Genomic DNA, 18,014 nt, shown 5'->3' on the forward strand with positions numbered 1-18,014 from the left:
CCGTAAATTGCAAGAAATGTTTTAGATTTAGAATATTATTATGTTTTTATAAGGTGGGGTAAAATGCTTAGAGAACTATATTTAGAATCATCAGAATTAAATATTTAAAATTATTTTACAGAATTATTAGTTTTTAAGTAGTCCTTCAGGAAATTTTACTTGCTTTTTTTGTTGTTTTTGTGGGATTTTTTTCTGTTTTTTGTTTTCTAACTTTCCTGACTTTTTTGTTTGTTTTGGATTTTTTAGTTAATTTTTGTTGTACTTTTTCACTAATTTCTGTCTTAATTTTGGGTCATTTCTTCTTTAAGTTGGTCATTGCATCCCTGCCTGTGTGTTTGAAGGAAATCAAGCCAATTAGCCCAGGTTTTAAAGGGTTAATAACAGCAACAAATGCATAGGGGTGTAAATCATACAGGGTTCCTACAGCTGACGGCAATTTAGATTTAAAAAACTCTTTGCATATTGTGATATCTTGAGAGGAAGAGTCACAGAGAGGAGATACATTCCCTCCCGCTGGCTGCAGCAAGGACTACAAACCATAATGGCATCCAGTAAAAGACTAAACTACCCACAGTAAGCCAGCAGGGCAGTCAGGATAATGACTGCTGCCCAGCTGAAACAAATCAGCTGATCGCCTCTGTGAGGGAGCGGAGGGGGAGGGGACACTGTATGTGTGTGAGGGAAAGACAATTATAGACAGACAAAGAAGAGCATGGTTTTTCAGTTACCCTGAAGACAGTGAATTCAGGTTTAAAATTTACACGTCGGCACAAATAAGTTGTTAAAGAAGACTAAATACATTCAATTTAAGTTGAAAAAACATTTAGCTGTCTTTTTTCCTGCTCCCACACCTCCAAAGCTCCAAGAAAAAAGCTCCAGACCTCTGAAGACATCACAATATAATACACCAAGCCTCTATGCCTTATTTACCTTGTACTGCTTTAAGCCATGCCACAAAAATTTAGTAAAATAGCTGATTTTTATTGGATTTGCACTTTCCCTTTTCACCCAAAGTACAGTGACAGTTAGCCAGCAAAAGATCCTCTGCTCTGAGCATCCTGACTATTAACAAAATATGACTGTCATTAGTTTCGCAATCCTGATCTGTATGACATTAATGCGAGCAGCATTTTGTATTTTTTTTTAACAGATGTTACTGATTATTCTAAGATTTTACAATGCTGCGAAAAAAAGGAGAAAAAAAAGATAAAATCCTCCTTTCCATGTCTTAACATTTTCAAGACTTTTGAAAGATTGATTTAAGACATTTTGATAGAAATTAAGGACTTGATATTGCATATATATTTAGGGGGCTGCAATCAACATGAGAAATTATCAGTTAATTTTCTCATTATCTTTTTTTTGGCTGCTTACCATTATCTGCTTGGCATTTGGCTGCTAGCACTGTTTGAGAGTTTGGAAAGATGGTATGCTTAGAATAGTGACAGAAATTGTGACACAGATGTGCTGCGGACATTTCAAAGTAGAGGTGAATCTTAAAAATGATATGTGTCAGGTTTTTTTTTTTCCACTTTGCATTGTTAATATTGTATTGTTGATCGTTATATCAATATATCAATCCAGATAAATGTATCATTTCACCCCTTTGAGTACTCGGTAAAAAAAGCATCAGCTCGTGGCGATACATTGAAAGAAAGGTTTTATTGTGACTGTAAAACAACGGTCCGAGAGTGAAATACGGGCTTTGATATAAACACCTGAAAATTGCATATGCAGATCAGTGTGTGCATTTTGATCCATGCACAAATCCCCGGTCTCGTCACTGAGTCTTGACCTTAACATCATCACACACATTCAAATCTTTTAAACAGATCACACAGTTATATTAGCAAACAAAATCATTCCTTTGATCGCCTCAGGGCTTGTGACTACAGAGTGAAATGCTGACCCAGGATCTCAGACTTATTGTGAGTTTCACAATTAAACTAAGTGCGTTTGAGGCGTTCTGTTCAATTTGGTATGCTGGAAATGTCCGACATACAAAGATGACCGCCGAGAAGTTGCACCTCAACTGCTGACTAAGTGGTGGATCAATGGTAAAGTCAGGAAAGTTACATGCTTGCCAGGTTTAGGAGTTGTGATCTAGGACAACTGTTAAATAATATGCTGGAATATTTTAATATAATCAGACTTCTAATGTGTGACTTTAACCGTGACAGCCCCTCAGATAGGACACATATTATTCATGACAGCAAAGTCCAAATCAGCACGCTGACAACTATCTAAAGACACTCCCTGATGCACATACCATTAAAATACTATACATTTATACAGAGTTATCATCATCAGTGTCTCCCAGCAATACCCAACATTGATTTTTATGTGACTAACTTACCATTACATTTCAATAGCTCATTAAGTAAGTGCAGTGCTAAGTGTTTCCAGCATCAGCACATTTGCGTGAAGTGCTTCGGGCCAAATTCAAAAGCTCCGGCCTGTTGACTTTGACAGTGAGGCAAAAACAAAAAAAAAAAAAACAGAAGTAGGCCGTCCCACTGCGCTCTCATCTGCACAATCTGACAAGGTTAAGGCTTTAACGCCTTCTCAATGAACACTTCACAACCATGCTATAACTGTAATCATTAAAATCCAGCATTGAATTTAAAAGATAGTGAAGTCTCTCCCAGTCCTTCTGAGGTTATTGCCTTCCTGTGTTTAGGGCCAGCCTCTCCCCTCTGTGGTGATGTCACTTCCTCCGACATCTTTTCCTTAGCCTCTCTTCCTATCTCTCTGTCTAAAAGGTCTTTCTGCCGCTGTCAGTCTCTCTCCCGCTCTCTCTCCTCCTCCAGCGGATGGGTCTGTCTGTGCTCCCACATTCGCACCGCTCCGTCCCACTGTGGAGAAAAAAAAGGAGGAGTAGAGGGATCAGAACTAGAATAACTTGATGATTTTAAAGACCCCTCAAATCAAATTGTTAACATTGTTAACGTTTCCATACGGTGTTTTTTATATGCTGCAAGACATACAATGAGCAAAATAGGCAATCAACACCATGGCTGAGCATTTGTGACTTTCAGTGTAGCAATGAAAGTCTCAAACACACAGATTCAGACAGCCAGGGTTTGTTACATCACAAACTTACGGAACCAATCCCATAACGCTAAGGCGAAATGAGGGGTAACAGAGGAGAAGCAAGGTGAAGATACACATGGGTATATTTTGACTTCCACTTCAAGCTGTGGGAGCTGGTGATCGGGAACGTTTATCTAATAATAGCAACACTTTATTAGCTGTTTGATATCGTGGTCTAGCCAAAGATTCATGTTATCCATTACTGTTATGTTTCTAATGTTTTAGAAATTGATGAACAAAGTCATATGCCATCAAGTAAGCTCCAGCTGCTGCAAAGTAGATGGAGATAGAGGCAAGGACTGATTTTCAAATTCATAGTTTTGCACATACTAAATGAATTGTTTGTTTTTTATTTCAATCTTCAACATATTTTAAATTTGAAATAGATTCCAATTAAAATTTTAACCTCCTGTACGAGCACTATACAGTAGAGCCACAATGATTAGATGATTAATCAACTGATCGATCGAAAGAAAATCAATCCACAACTATTTTTGTAACTATTTCGGTCTTTTTCCGAAGAAAGATGTCAAACATTTCCTGGTACTACTTTCTTATATGTGAGAATTGGCTGCTTTTCTTCATCATTTATGACGGGCAAAGGGAGCAATCTGAAGACGTCACTTTTGGGTTGGGTGAGCACTTGTTTAAAAACGTTTTTTTTAATTTTATAGACTCAATTCACTGTGAAAATAATGGATAATGATATTAAGCTTTAGTTGCAGCCCTACTAATCAGTCACTTCGCTCTGGGTAGTACCGTGCTTACTTTCTATCTGAAAATGCTTTCTCTTAATTGTTGCCAATTTTGTACTTTTATCCACTGAAAGTCATTGACAAAATGTATTAGTCAGTGGATAAACTTTTCAAATTGTGCAATGTGAATTTACTAAAAAAAGTCTACAATACGACATCACAAGAGCATCAGTACACTCTGCAAACATTCAGTAGTTCTTGTCGTTGTAGAGGGCGATAACATTAGGACACGCAGCATATCAGGACTCAGTTTTAATGGTTTATCCAGCTATGAGTAAATAGTCTGGGTTTCTCTTTAACTGAGAGAGAAACGGCTGAAAAGTACATTTTAATGCAATATATATTTGGAGCAAGATATATTAAATATGCTTGTCTATGTCTAAATGATCCATCTGATTCTTTTTGCCAGAACACATATCAAATTCTCTTTATTCCATAGTACTACGCTACTGGCGGAAACACTGTCTGATTTAATCCCCCTTAAAAAAAAGCTTTTGACATTTTTTAAAAAACATTTTACTGTAATATTTATGAGCACAAGCTTTTACACGTCGACTTCAGTTGAACAGTTTGCACGAACAGCACTCACAGAGCTGCTGACGATGTTGTCCTCGTACGGGTGCCAACTGACATCCCTCACACACGCGTCATGGCCCGACAGTCTGGAGACCACGGTGCCCGTTAGGACGTCATAAACTGGACACACAGAAATAAAAACACATTTAGATACTTATTTTTCATATATAAAATACACAAAGAGTTAACCGGTGCTGGCCCATTGCAATGCAATTACACAACATGTGCCCTTCATAGCACCGCATTACAGACTCACTGATGATTTTGCCAGTGGAGCAGCCTGAGTAGATAAACCTCTGTCCAGTGCTGAACTCTGGAGAGAAACGGCAGCGGATGAGGGTGTGCAAAACGCCGTGACCACGGTAGGTCATCACCGAGGTGTCGCCTGTCAGCTTGTGTCTCTTCAGGGCTGAAAAGGACACAAAATCATTTTCAGGAGTTATAATTGAATTCACATTAGTTTGACACAATTAACCAACAGTTCATTTATATCCTAAACATCTATAAGGGGTGGGGGTTTTATTTATGAAGAGGGAGGGTTGGTGCAAAAAAGGGAAAGCATGTCAAATAATTTTTTAAGCACTGAGGACAGACTTTTTTATTTTGGCTTAAGGAGGGGGCATCCAAATTTAAATTGTTGTATTCTTCATTTATTTTACATGAGATTTTCTATGAAAATATGTTTTCTTTAAAAACTGCCCAAATGACACCATTCATCATAGCCAGAAACTGTACAAACAGATGTTATTTTTGGAATTTTAAATGTTGTATGTTCCTTGGACACATCATATGCAACAAACGGCAAATCTGAGTTTAAAATAGTGATATTTCATTAAAAATCTCTGTATTTTATGACTCATTTAAAATTTGGCTAAAAATAAACTGTTTGCTAGCTATCTAATTAACTAGCATGCACAACAAAAGTAAAAAAAAAAAAAAAAAGGCTTTTTTAACCTCCAGGATTTAGTCTTCAACTTTTCACTTTAAAACATCAAAAGTTTTAAATTTTAACAATTAATTTATGATAGATGGAGGATCATAGATTTTCTGCCAGTCGGGAAAATATTTTTTAGCTTCAAGGAGGGTCAAAATAAAAAAAAAAAAATCAACAAAGAAAATAAATAAAATGAAGTCACATGCCTAATAAGGAACAGCCCCAAATCATGTGGAAAAAGAGCGTAAAGTAGAAAGATATGATTTTTAGGATTTTCTCTTCCCCTCTCTACTCATTCTCATTATCTCAGATCCTTCACCTCTCCTCTTCAACGTCCCTCCTCTAAGACTTAAGACTCGTCATGCTAATCACTCATCTCTCTATCTATAGTTTTAATACTGTTGTATCCTCTTACCCTCACCACACATACACACCTACATTTCACCTCTCCGTCACTGGCCTTCCCTCCCTTCTTTTATAACGTCATTTCATCTTTATCTCCTCCTCTTTTCTTCCTCCATGAGACCTCTCCTCCTCTTGTCCTCTAACTTCTCCTTTCCTCCCACTCGATTCACTACGAGTGGCTCCGTCTCTCCTCCTCACCTCTCTGGGGAACCTGCTGCCAGCGGTAATCCCAGTTTTGTTGGGTGACAGCCAGGCGGGAAGCTGCCAAACCCTCTTTTGGTGAGAACTTCCTGACGTCCCAGAGCTTGATGGACTGGTCCTTCGAGTTGCTGATCAGGTAGCGTGCGTCACCCTGACACAGTCATGACACAGGTGAGGAGGACCATATTTTAAAGAGAAGAAAAAAAACAAAAAAGCAAGTATTAGACCAGTATACTGAAGAAGACACCAATGCACTCAGCTTATTTTAGCATTTAATTAATCAACTTCCAGCGAATCATGAGTCAAATCCAGCTACCCATGAGGCTTTGGGGAACTTGTCATTGACAGATTGATAAAATACCAGCAGCATTCCTTTCTTCGCCCCCCCACCTTGCTGTGGATGAAGGTGATGCCGTCTCGGTGGCCGGCCAGCTGTCCGACAGGCTGCGGTCTGTCCTCCCGCAGCGTCCGTCTGTCCCACACCTTGCACAGCGCGTCGTCGCTGCCAGAGAAGAGCAGCTGGGACGAGCTGTCGGCGAACGCCACCGCATTCACGTCGTCCTCGTGGGCATCAATCTGATGAGCGGAGACGCAAAAGACAGAGAGTCAGTGTTCCTTTGTGGAGTGTGTACAAGCCAGTGAGGGTGTGTGGTAAGATTGTGTGATTTCCTTTGTGAGTGACAGTGTGGAATATACATGGTTGTGTGAAAGTGCCTTTTGTCTGTGAGCTTGTGCATGTTTTTGTGCATGTCAAAGTCGTGACAGAAACAACAAATGCTGTAAAATTCAGAGCATCAGTGGGATGAGAAAGCTAGCCCAACATTTCTAGAGCTGATCCAGTATATTTCCTGTTTGACTTAATGGCAGACATATTTTTCTGCAAGATTGAAGGACACCGGAGCTCAGACTATTACATTGTCAATACAGTTCTCTGCAGCAGATGAGAAAGGCACTCCTGCAAACAAGCTCTGTGGTGTGGTTACACAGGATGCATGACCTAACTTGATAGGCTTAGGCAGTAATACAGTATTATTATTCTTAGTATGATGATGATGGTGATGAAAATAATGATGGTGGTTGCTGCTAGTGCTGACCACGTTTTATAGATGATGCCTAGGTTGTTTTTTGTCAGAATGGAGATATGTTGATTTTTTAAATCAATCTTATCCATCTTGCAGGATCACCATGCACTTTGTTTACCTTTTTGCACTCCAGATGCTGCAAATCATTCGATTGCATCATATTTTTTTTTACATTGCAATGGCTGTATTCTGGTGTCTACTGCTGTGGCAGTTCTGTATCTCACTGTATCCCCCCTCCTCCCACGATAGTTATGTACTGTGTATATATATACTGTATAACCCTGTGAAATGTCAGGAAGGTATGATGGTATTAAAAAATATATACTGCCCAGGTCTGGTTAACTGAACTGCTGTATACTCTAACCTGATGATTCACACTCTGCCATTACAGCTCTAAAAATAACAGCTAAAATAATAAGGGCAGACAATGAGGCTGACTTTTGGACACCCAATCCAACAGATTTAAAATCCTCTTAAACCAATTATCCATTGTCAATTGCGCACCCATTCTAAGGTTTATGCTATGAGCGTTTGCATCATATCTTTGTCCATTTTGACTCTGATGAAGACACAGTAATATGGATAGGTTGGTCTGTTGGCCCAATTAAGGACTGCAAGTCAATTGGTGAGCTCCAGTCCCTTTTTTGCTCCCCTTGGACGTTCTCTGTCCTTGAACTGAGAGGCACATGATTTAACTGCATGCTGCTGGTCAATGCACAAAGAACCGCTTTAAACTATTTTCACCCACTAATTTGGTGCTCTTGTGACTATTTACAGCTGCAAAACAGTGTATGCGGGATTGACTCAAGATAAACTACAGCGGCAGTGTGTACTGTAATAAAGCGGCGTGTTACCCTGTCCACCAGTGTGCCTAATTAGTGTATTTTTAGTAATTTTTTGGGCAATGGTGGAGCTCTATGGCACTCTATGGATCTGTTTACTTTCGTTTTTTTGGATTTGTTAAAAATAAGAAAAATACTGACCACTGTCAGACTTATCATTTAGGGGAAAATATAGCCAAAATGGGCAAAAGGTAAAAGTTCAGAGATTAAGTACAGACACACTGACGCAGAGGTAATAAGAGGGACAGAATGAGAAAGAGCACAAGACAGCGGTGAAGCAGATGGCAGAGGCCAGCAACTGACTTCTACGCAGAGGGGGGTTATGGGAGGAGGAGGGAGGGGGGTTTAACCCCCCTGTCCCTCTGCAGGGTGTAGCTGGACACTACAGACGGCCGGGGCGGGCGGGTGTGAAACTTTAAGTGAGGCGGGCACACTTTCAGGTCTGCTAATGTCTGGCTCACCTTGATCAAAGGATGAGGCACAAAACAGACGGACAGGTGGACGTGACTCAGAAACGGAAAAGGAGCCACAAGCAAAACACAAACAGAAAACGCACTAACCTTCAACGTTCGTTTATTCTGCTCAAGATCAAAAACGTAAAGGCAGCCATCATTTGCTCTGAAAGGAGAGGAGAGAAGGCAGAACACATTCTAATGAAATGGTTAAACGCGACTGAGCTTGCTGGTCTGAGCGTGCTTTATATTAAATAAAGGTGTTTTATCTTGTAATTCAAGTATTCAATGAACCGGCTATAAGAAGAAGAAGTGCATTCAACTTCCACCGAGGGGAAAAAGGACTGCCTGAATTAACATTTCTGAAAGAGACTTCAGTCCTGGTTTCAACTCTGTCAGTCACTGCCTTGAAACATAAAAGCAAATTGTACTCACCCTCCCAGGATCTCGTTGCCATCTGTGGACGCAGCCAGCGAGAACACACAGAACCTCCTCTCATCTGGACTACAAAGCACAACAGCACACACACACACGAGCAGGTTGATACTGCAGCAATAGAACCATTATTGAATCACAATTACACAGAGTCTACTGTATGTCATCCCACAACAAAAAGCTTGATGAAGGCACGCATCACCTCTTAAACAATGCTATTGTTAGGAGTGCTGTGAGTTTAATGGGGGTGCTTTGTTGAAATAATGATCTCTCCGTTTCACAAAGTAACACACACGCACACACGGAGCGAGAGGATGGATGTTGAGGTGACAAGTTCTGACAGCATCATTCATCCAGGTGGTAATGAAGGGAGAGGAGGGCCGGCTGGTAGGGAATGATAGATTACCTGCTCCGCAATGTTATAAGTTACTATGAGGGAAACACTAACTTGAGGTCCAGGGCGGTGTGGTTTTCACTGTCTCCGTTTATACTGCACAAATGAACTGTGGGGAAGACACACAGAGACAAAAGAACACATGAATAAAACAGCACATCAGAGCTACCTATTTTAAGTATTTGGAACAATTTGTAGGCAGGAATTTTCAAAAAAGTCTAGAAACTATCTAATTCAGTCACAATATCTACACTGTAAAATCTGACAAGATCTTACTTGAAATAATCTTGGAAACCAAAATAAACTTAACTTAAAAATGAAAGTGAAATTACCTTGTCCATTCTAAGCAACTTGAGTAAACCAAGTTAGTCTGACTTAACTTGATCATCAAAGAGGATTTTTACCCATGATGAAGTCAGATCTGTGAGTTCAGTTTCCTTAACATGATTAAGACAATACAAATATGATAGACTAGTTAGCAAACAGCAAAATACAGATATATAGCTCAGTAAATTTGGTTTTACTGAAGTTGCTAAAACTTAGAAAGATTGATTTAATTAAACTTCTCATTGTTAAGTTGCAAAAATTTCACAAAATTAAGTAAATATAACTAAATTTTAGGCAAATTTAACAATTAGATGTAAAGTAAACATAGATTAAGATTAATGGTAATATCGACTGTTAGATTTTAAAGTGTACAAAGTAAAATGTGCATTCAAAAAACTAACCATTACAGGAAAAGTTAAACCCAAAACAAAAAAACATTTTTCTCTTACCTGTAGATCAATCTATACTGTTTTGGTGTGAGTTACCGAGTGTCGGAGATGTTGGCCGTAGAAATGTCTACATTCTCTTGAACATATTGAAACAAGATGTCACTCAGCTTGTGGTGCTCAAAGCGAAAAAAAAAATCTGAAAAACTCAACAGCAGTGTCTTTTTTGTCAGAATTCTTGAACCAGTTTCTTAAGCTTCTTGCCGTTCTGATGGCATAGACATCTTTACGACCGATATCTACAAGACTCGCTAGCCTAAACCAAAACAATGTAAGTTCATAAATAGCATTACAGGTAAGAGGAAAAATGTGAATTTTTGATTTTGGTGATAAATAGTTGGAGGCTGCAAGAGCTGGCACACCATTAACAGGCGGATGAACACCGCCATTCGTTCTGAAACATGAGGAACCCTTTAAATCCTTACCTCGTCTGCTGGATCTTCAAATAAAGAGCAAATCAGATTTGCTGCTGAAAAGCTACGACATATTAGGCATTCAAGGGGTAAAGGATGCTAGCTAGCCTAGTGCTAACTAACAACATGATGTTTATTTGTTGATGGCACCATTTTTTTGGGACTATTGCTAACAGCCTGGAGGGCTATCAATAAACTGACAGTGCTGTCATCTCCCATAGAGACAGCATCACACCAAATGCGTCAAACAAATAGTCCATTTTGTTTTTTCTCAAATTGGGCTAAAATAAATGTACTGCAAAGCATGGTGTATATGTTCTTGTACTTCGGCAAACTGTTCCGTATGTGTCTACTCCACCAAAGAGCGTTTAAGTTACATTACATCTCAACTGTTAACGTGTAGGTAACATTCACACTACAAGTTAATATAAGCTAATTTATAGAGAGTTACGTTTTTTCATTATTATTATTATGAATCCTGGTGTGAGTGCGAATCTACTTCTGACAAACATTCAGGCGAAGACTGTTGTTTTTTGTAGAAATATGCAGATATTTACCATATTCAATAGTGGGTTTTTTTTCTCTAACCACGATTTTATAAAAACAACTAGCCACCTCATATGTGACTATTCTACAGTTGTAACAACAAACTGTTTGATATGGGATCAACATAAGGCTGTGAACCAAATTATGAGTTGGTCTCTAAACCGCCGCTGCTCTCTTGTGACAATAAAGTTAAGCTTTTTTTTTACTATCTTTTTAAAAAATCTTTTATGTCCCAATGTCATTTTTAAGCTGACATATAACTGCATGGTAAAAATTACTCAAATTATAAGATGACTAAAAATCATTTAGAGCAGGCAATCAAAAGCTGATGCCGGGTTGCCAGTCTAGAAGCCACTTTTAAAGGTTAAGTGCAAAGCCCTATGAGATGCAGATAGATATAGATCTCCATCACCTTCCAAGTGAACTGTAGCACAATTTGTCTGTAGTGAGAACACAATTTAATTTAACTATAGGAAACAAGCCCATAACATAAACATCTGAAAATAAAATAACTTCAGTGTGCTAAAGTTAAGTTAGTTTTTTTGGGATCCCACTGCAGCAGCAGTAAAATTCAAATATGGATAACACGGATGGTTCTTGTCTAAGTGATGACTATTGTAAAGAAATTATGAACATGAACTTAAAGGGCGCTCAGAGAGTGCAGACTACCACCATGAGCACATGCTCTATCCCACTATGTTAACGAAAGAAAATAATATTTCATGCATCCACCCTGTCATTCAGATCTGCTTCAAAACCTAATGGGTTCTTCCTTGACCCTTGCTACACCCTGCTGACAAACAGAAAAACTAAACTGAAAAAACATAATCTCCTTAGCAAAGATAAAAATAATTGGCAGACTGTATTATACTGTATTTTAGAGCTCCATTAGCCTTACTGTAGTCAGACCAGCTTGAGTAGAGCACATTCTGTGCGTCAGGGGTGAAGCAGACGTCCAGCACGCTCCAGCCCACATCACGAGCCTTCACTGTTCGCCGTAGATGAAAGCGTCCCCTGGTGGTGTCGTACAAGCGAATGTTCTGGTCTGCAGCGAACAGCAGGAAAAGCGTGTTATAAATCTGATGTCTGATAGTTGCTGTTTGAACCAACAGATGCTTAAAAAGGAATTTTAACATCACAATAGTCGTCTGTCGGTGACTACATTTTGCATATGACACTTCATGAATGGCTCTGATGATTTGGTGGTCTACGCAGTTTTGAACAAACACTACCAATCAGATCTGATTCAGTTCCTCCGAGTGTTCATGTTGGATCTGGGGTTATTTACCTTGGCAGGCGGAGAGGAACATGTTGCCATCCTCACTGTACACTCCACAGAAGGCTTTCTGCTGGTACGTATCCTTGTGGGATACATAGTTTGGCAGGAAACTGCGAAGGAACAAGGGTCAGTATCGTTTGACGGACAACAGCGTGAATCTTCTCGTAAACATCACAGAAAATATACAGTAATCAAGTCGCATGGAGTTCATTCTTCATCAAGACTGATTTTTTTAATGTGCCACTCTTGTTCTTTCTCTGGGTCACTTTCTGGTAAATCCACTTAATAATATTGCAAATGTGTCAAATCTGAGCAACACTTACTGTGTGCGGATACGACTGCACTCTCCATGGGAAAAACTGGAGCCTCTACATCTGCCTTGTTCCCTCTAAAAAGCAAAGAGTTTATCAGAAAAGAAAAACTGGGAACAAAAGGGACTCAAACTAGGTGACACAAACAATTGACTAAAATCATCTTAAATATTTGGATAAATTTAATCTACTTTGAAGTAATTTATCTTAATTATTTTCCAAATATGTGAATGAAAATGATTATAATCATTATCATCTTGTGCCATTCTAGTCCTCAAAATCTGCCCATTGCATTCAAATCCAGTGCTAAATTTTAGTTTGTATCTCTGCGGTCTGACCTCTGTTAACATGTGAGTGAAACTGTGTCGGCCTTTCAGGGTGGAGGATCCGGTGGCCAGCAGGATCTGAGTTCGGATCTCGCTTCTGTCCACCTCATGTGTGTCGGGTTGGGTGTCCACTAATAGATAACAAAAAAAAGTCTTGGTATTAAATACCAAAATCAAACTTTTACAACTTGTTACATACTACAGACAGTATATTCTGGTTCAATAGGACTGGACTTTTCTACAGCTGTTACATTGTACCATTTCAATGACCATTTGACAAATTATACACAAACAAGTGAAAGGATAGTAGTAAAGTAGAAACTGACAAAGAGCTAAAGAAAAACACGACTCACACCTCACACACTCAGTAAAGCTAATTGTGGAGTTTGAAAAAATTCTAAATACAGGATTGTCTTCATTTTATACTTCTTATTAACGTCAGTATTTTTTCAACCTAGTTGTAACCATAAGAGGCATGTGCACACTGTCAATACACGTCCGCTCAAAGGTCTTGTTAATGCCACTGACAGGATCATATTATTATTCCCAGTGTGTGACAACATTATATCGCCAAACCCACCAGCCACTATTTAAATAAAACAGTAATTGTATTATTATAAAACACACTTTATTCAAAGTTGACAAAAACAAAATAAAACTAATAAAAAAAACATCTTGGTTTGTCTTTGCACCGCTCCAACATTCATTCATTTATTTAAATGGAGTCTGGGGAGTTTGGCGAAGGCAATTTAGAAACTGTTTCTGGTTAAACAAAAAGGACCTTGTGCTTTAACAAAAGGTATCTCTGTACTGATAATTTCCATAATGGTTTTGGATAATTAGAATAATAATCAGAGCCTGTCTGAGGGGAAAACAAGCACCTTAAGTGGACTCAATATTGGACCAACTTCAAAAATCATTCCTTATGGTCAATTAGACACGAGAACGTGGAAAAATTCAGTCTACGTTTAAAATGATTTAAATTATTCATCATTTTTTCTAACACAAAGAACATTTATTTTGGAGGTAACTGAATATAAGACAATTGCATTACTCTAACATGATTTACATCTCTAACTGAAAGACACTGACACATTACTGGCATAGTTTCATGCTGTTTCTGCTGCTGGGTATTGGGTGGATTCCAACTACACAGAATACAAACAGCCTGAAGCCCACAGCAAAACACACACGCAAATAGCCAAAACACTGTTAATTAATACCGCAAGTAAATGTTTTGTTTTTATCCAATGTGTGAAGCTGTTAAAACTGTATGTTTAGGAAAAAAGTGAAAGCAAGATACAATTCATGTTTCTACCTTTAAACCTTGACAGTGAACTGTGTCAGTCGGACGTTACCTGGTGGATTGTAGCGGTCACCCAGCCGACCCTCCCAGGCTCCGTCGCTGTCCTCATCAGAGTCAGAGTATGACTGGACCAGCTGCAGCCCTGTGGCTCCACTGCCATGGACCAGTCGGACCTGGCCCCTACACACGCAAACACCACATTAGTTCAAAAAAAATCAATCCAAATGAATTTAACCCTCTACAGTGAAGAAGAGATCTTCACTAAAACTTGAAATACCCATTCAAAAATCAATGATGGTGAAACACCAGCCTGTACAAGGGCTCATGTTTTTATACTGAGCAGCTAAACTCTAACACATGGGGGATCTGTGGCTCGCTCCAAAGAAGATAAATGCTAACGGAAGTGAAAAGTAAGAATGCTACTTATTCATTTCAACTCTTCCAGATCCTGGTACTTTCTAGCTCTAACATTCCTGCTGTATTATCACTAGAGACCCTGCTGCTCTCATGGATCAGCGCTGAAAACATTCTTTCAGAAGTGGTAGTTAACAGGAGGAATATTAAAAAGTTTCCCAGCCACTTTAACGGCATAAAAAATCACACTGGAATAGGGATGGGAATTTCCCAACCTCTACTAAGCTTTACCAGCACTGGAATGTAACGAGATTTATGCTCTCTTGACAGAGAGGTAAAAAGTCTTTCCTCTGCTTTGTGCCATTTGAAGAGTGTCCAGATACAGGCCACCATCACAGCAGCTCGTATTTACGTGACAATTGATCCTTCTTTTCTACGGAAGTGGTCACATGTTTGAAATATCCACCGTAAAAATCTTAATTAAATCATCAATTTATGATGTTTTGTACATTTCAAGAGATTTAAAGTGGGAAGTTGATGTTGTGTAACATGTTTTGAGTCCCCCACTCAAACTACTCATTTATACCGAGTGACCAGAAAAATAGAAATTCGGTTACATTCATGTAATGACTGTTGTACTGCACTGCACCTAATCACACCGAGTGTTTCTATTGGAGGCAGTAGCTCAGTCTGTGGGGACAGTGGGGACATGGAGTCTGTAGCGGCAGCTGGAGAGGTGCCTGTCTGCCTCCTGGACACTGCCGAGGGGTCCTTATTCAAGGCACCGAACCCCCAGACTGCTCCAGGGGTGCTGTGCTATGGCTGACCCTATGCAATGACCCATCTAGTATGCATGTGTGTGCTGTGTATAAAAGGAGGAATATGCAAAGACAAAAATATCAACGGCCTTGTGTGAATTCATCAGAGAGGCTATTAAAACTGTTGACAATTGTATACCTTATAATATTTTTATTTAATGTAATATCCCTGACTTTTTGGTATTATTTTTAGGTGTTAAACTGTATGCTGTATTTTTCTTATACTCTATTGTGTAAATAACAAATGGGAAAAAAAACACAAAACAACCAACCATCTGGACAATTCTATATTTTTTCCTTTCTTCATAAACTTATGATCTAAACAAGGGCATATTTTAGATGATGATCTGTATGGGGTTTTTATTTTTGCTTGTGCAGTTTTCCACACTATGGTTATTGACCTACAAGTGAATGTTTGCCACTTTGCACCTGAAGTGTTAAGTAAACAAGTGTATTAATTTAAGTGAGTATTTATACTTTTTTTCACTGTGTACATATCTATTATCTGTCAACTGTATTTCTTTATTTATTACAGTGTGAATATTTTTATTGTATTTAATAGGGGTCCACAGATTATCATCCTGGCTGATCATCAAGGCCGATATCTGGCATTTTGATGATTATCTGTGTGCAAAGAATGTGTCAGCATGGGAGGAAGCTTTTTTTGTACTTTTTTTTTGTAATTTTGCTGCATATGATGTTAAATGTCTCAGTTTTGATTAAACATTTACTAAAGGCATGTGAACAAAGTTTTGTGTTGGAGTTGTTTATATTCCAAATTCTCAACATTGACAGAAAGATTTTCATTTTTATGGTAAATGCAAATCGGTTATCAGCCTCAGTAACTACTAATTATCAGTATCGGTATAAGCCCTGTAAAAAACAAATATGGATCAACCCCTGGTATTAAAATGTTGTTTTTTTTAATATTTGACTAAGAGATCCACACACAAATTCCACAACTAGATAAGAGGAGGATAAAAGTGTTGCACTTAACCTAAACCACAAAAATAGTCCCAATTCACCTCCTTAGTAGGTAAGCCAGCACTTCAGCTAAGTCAACGTCCTCCTCTGATGCCTGCTGTCTGTCTCCCTGCTGCCTGTCAGCCGTCCTGCGGCCTCGGCTGCTGCTGCTGCTGCTGCTGCTGCTGCTCTGGTTTGACTCTGCTGCTTCAGGCTGCTCAGCTGGGTTGCCACTGGAAGAGCCCCTTCCACCAGACATCCCAGAACTGGACTGAGAGCCCATAGACTGAAGAGGGCCTGCCAGAGAGAACAATTCAACAGTTAAATGACAGTTTTAAATGCACCTGTGAGGAGCTAGGTAAGCACAAATACAGTGTTTTAACAGGGAATTGGAAAAGTGAAGTTAGATAATAACGGCTGCACAATTAGCTAAACTAACATGAATTCGTTTACTCAACCACTGCATTTTAATTTATTCAAATTGACAAGCAGCGTGTCTAACAAAGAAACCGAACAACATATCTGTGCTGTTACGTTACGTGGGCTCATCATAATCAAGATGCAGAGGCTGGTTTTGTTGAGCTAGCTAATGCTAACGACTTAACATTACCGTTTGACTGTCAAACGGTCTTGACAGCTCGTCCGTCCAGCTCTTTGTCGTTCAGCTGCGAACTTCACAGTTTACCCGACGCGCAACTTCCGCGGGGTTTAACGTGTAGCGCTTATAACACAAAATAGCTGTAGCTTGACAGCACAGTGTTAATCAGTCGGCTAGCAGCGGCAGTCCGTGAATCGCCATGTTGTTTACAAAAGTGTGAAAAAACCCTGCGCGTGCCCTGGCCTTTCGCCGTCACGTGATCGAGCGCGCTGAAGCTCCTGCCAGCCCCACTGACCAAATTTAACTGAAAATCAATAACACAGTTCAAAACACTGGCTAGCAGTTTGATTTAACAATGAAGTATAACTACAGTTTACTATATAAACATATATTCAAATGAATATAAATAAACTACACTACAGCAATTGCTTTACACAAAAGAAACAATAAACACAACAATACAGAGTAAAAGAAAGGCACAGAAAAGTAAAACAGACATAAGATAACAATCTGGGATGTTCAGCTACAATATCATAAAATATAAATCAAAATAATGGACTATTAAAATATGCTTTTTAGCATCTCACACAGTGGTAGACTTAGCCAGTCAACACCCTCGGCAAGCTTTCCCTGGCTCCCTCACAATGAAATAAAAATAATAGTGGTGGTAGTAGCCCATAGTAGCAGTATTATTATTATTATTATTATTATTATTATTATTATTATTATTATTATTACTACTACTACTGGGGTGAAGCTTTAAATGAGGCATGTGGAATGAAGTAATGTTGATTAATTTTAAGCTTAGATTTGGTTATGGTGCTAAAATGCTCAATATATATGTTTCTGAAAATTCAACAGTAATTTATGCTTTGCAGTTTTTTGCTATGAGGAATTGTGTGATTTTCATTTTCTTTTTTTTAAGCGTGCCTTTAAAGACTGTTGGTGGGCTCTAAAGGTTCATCCAGGTTTTTAAAATTCATTAAAAAAAACAACTTAAACAGTTATATGTGCCTCCCTTAAGCCAATTTAAAAACCACAAGTTCCTCCCCAGAGCTTAAAAAATTATCATAATCAAACAGTCCCTAAGAGTGTAATAATTCCTGAAGGTCTGGCTATGGAGTTACACACTGTGTAGTATAAACTCGTCCATGATCT

The 18,014-nt window shown here is 38.8% G+C and overlaps 1 protein-coding gene across 1 annotated transcript; it reads right to left on the reverse strand.

Moving 5' to 3' along the window:
* Window positions 1-1,643: 1,643 nt before the first annotated feature.
* Window positions 1,644-17,057, reverse strand: dcaf11 (ddb1 and cul4 associated factor 11). The gene is made up of 15 exons (XM_042510466.1): window positions 16,869-17,057; window positions 16,321-16,555; window positions 14,176-14,303; window positions 12,830-12,948; window positions 12,504-12,568; window positions 12,190-12,290; window positions 11,800-11,946; window positions 9,224-9,278; window positions 8,776-8,844; window positions 8,449-8,506; window positions 6,355-6,540; window positions 5,962-6,115; window positions 4,681-4,833; window positions 4,438-4,544; window positions 1,644-2,855 (listed from the first exon to the last, which is right to left on the reverse strand). Exons 2-15 carry the CDS (start codon window positions 16,539-16,541, stop codon window positions 2,778-2,780), a joined length of 1,641 nt encoding a protein of 546 aa, XP_042366400.1. The 5' UTR covers window positions 16,542-16,555; window positions 16,869-17,057; the 3' UTR covers window positions 1,644-2,777.
* Window positions 17,058-18,014: the final 957 nt, after the last annotated feature.

The sequence above is a fragment of the Plectropomus leopardus genome, chromosome 21 (assembly GCF_008729295.1).
Source record: "Plectropomus leopardus isolate mb chromosome 21, YSFRI_Pleo_2.0, whole genome shotgun sequence".
Classification (NCBI taxonomy): Eukaryota; Metazoa; Chordata; class Actinopteri; order Perciformes; family Serranidae; genus Plectropomus; species Plectropomus leopardus.

Coding starts and splice junctions, on each gene's coding strand:
- dcaf11 (XM_042510466.1), bottom strand. CDS start 16,541: ATGGGCTCTCAGTCCAGTTCTGGGATGTCTGGTGGAAGGGGCTCTTCC. Junction 8,507..8,775: donor GGCAACGAGATCCTGGGAGG/GTGAGTACAATT, acceptor CTCTCCTTTCAG/AGCAAATGATGGCTGCCTTT. Junction 4,545..4,680: donor CTCCACTGGCAAAATCATCA/GTGAGTCTGTAA, acceptor CTGTGTGTCCAG/TTTATGACGTCCTAACGGGC.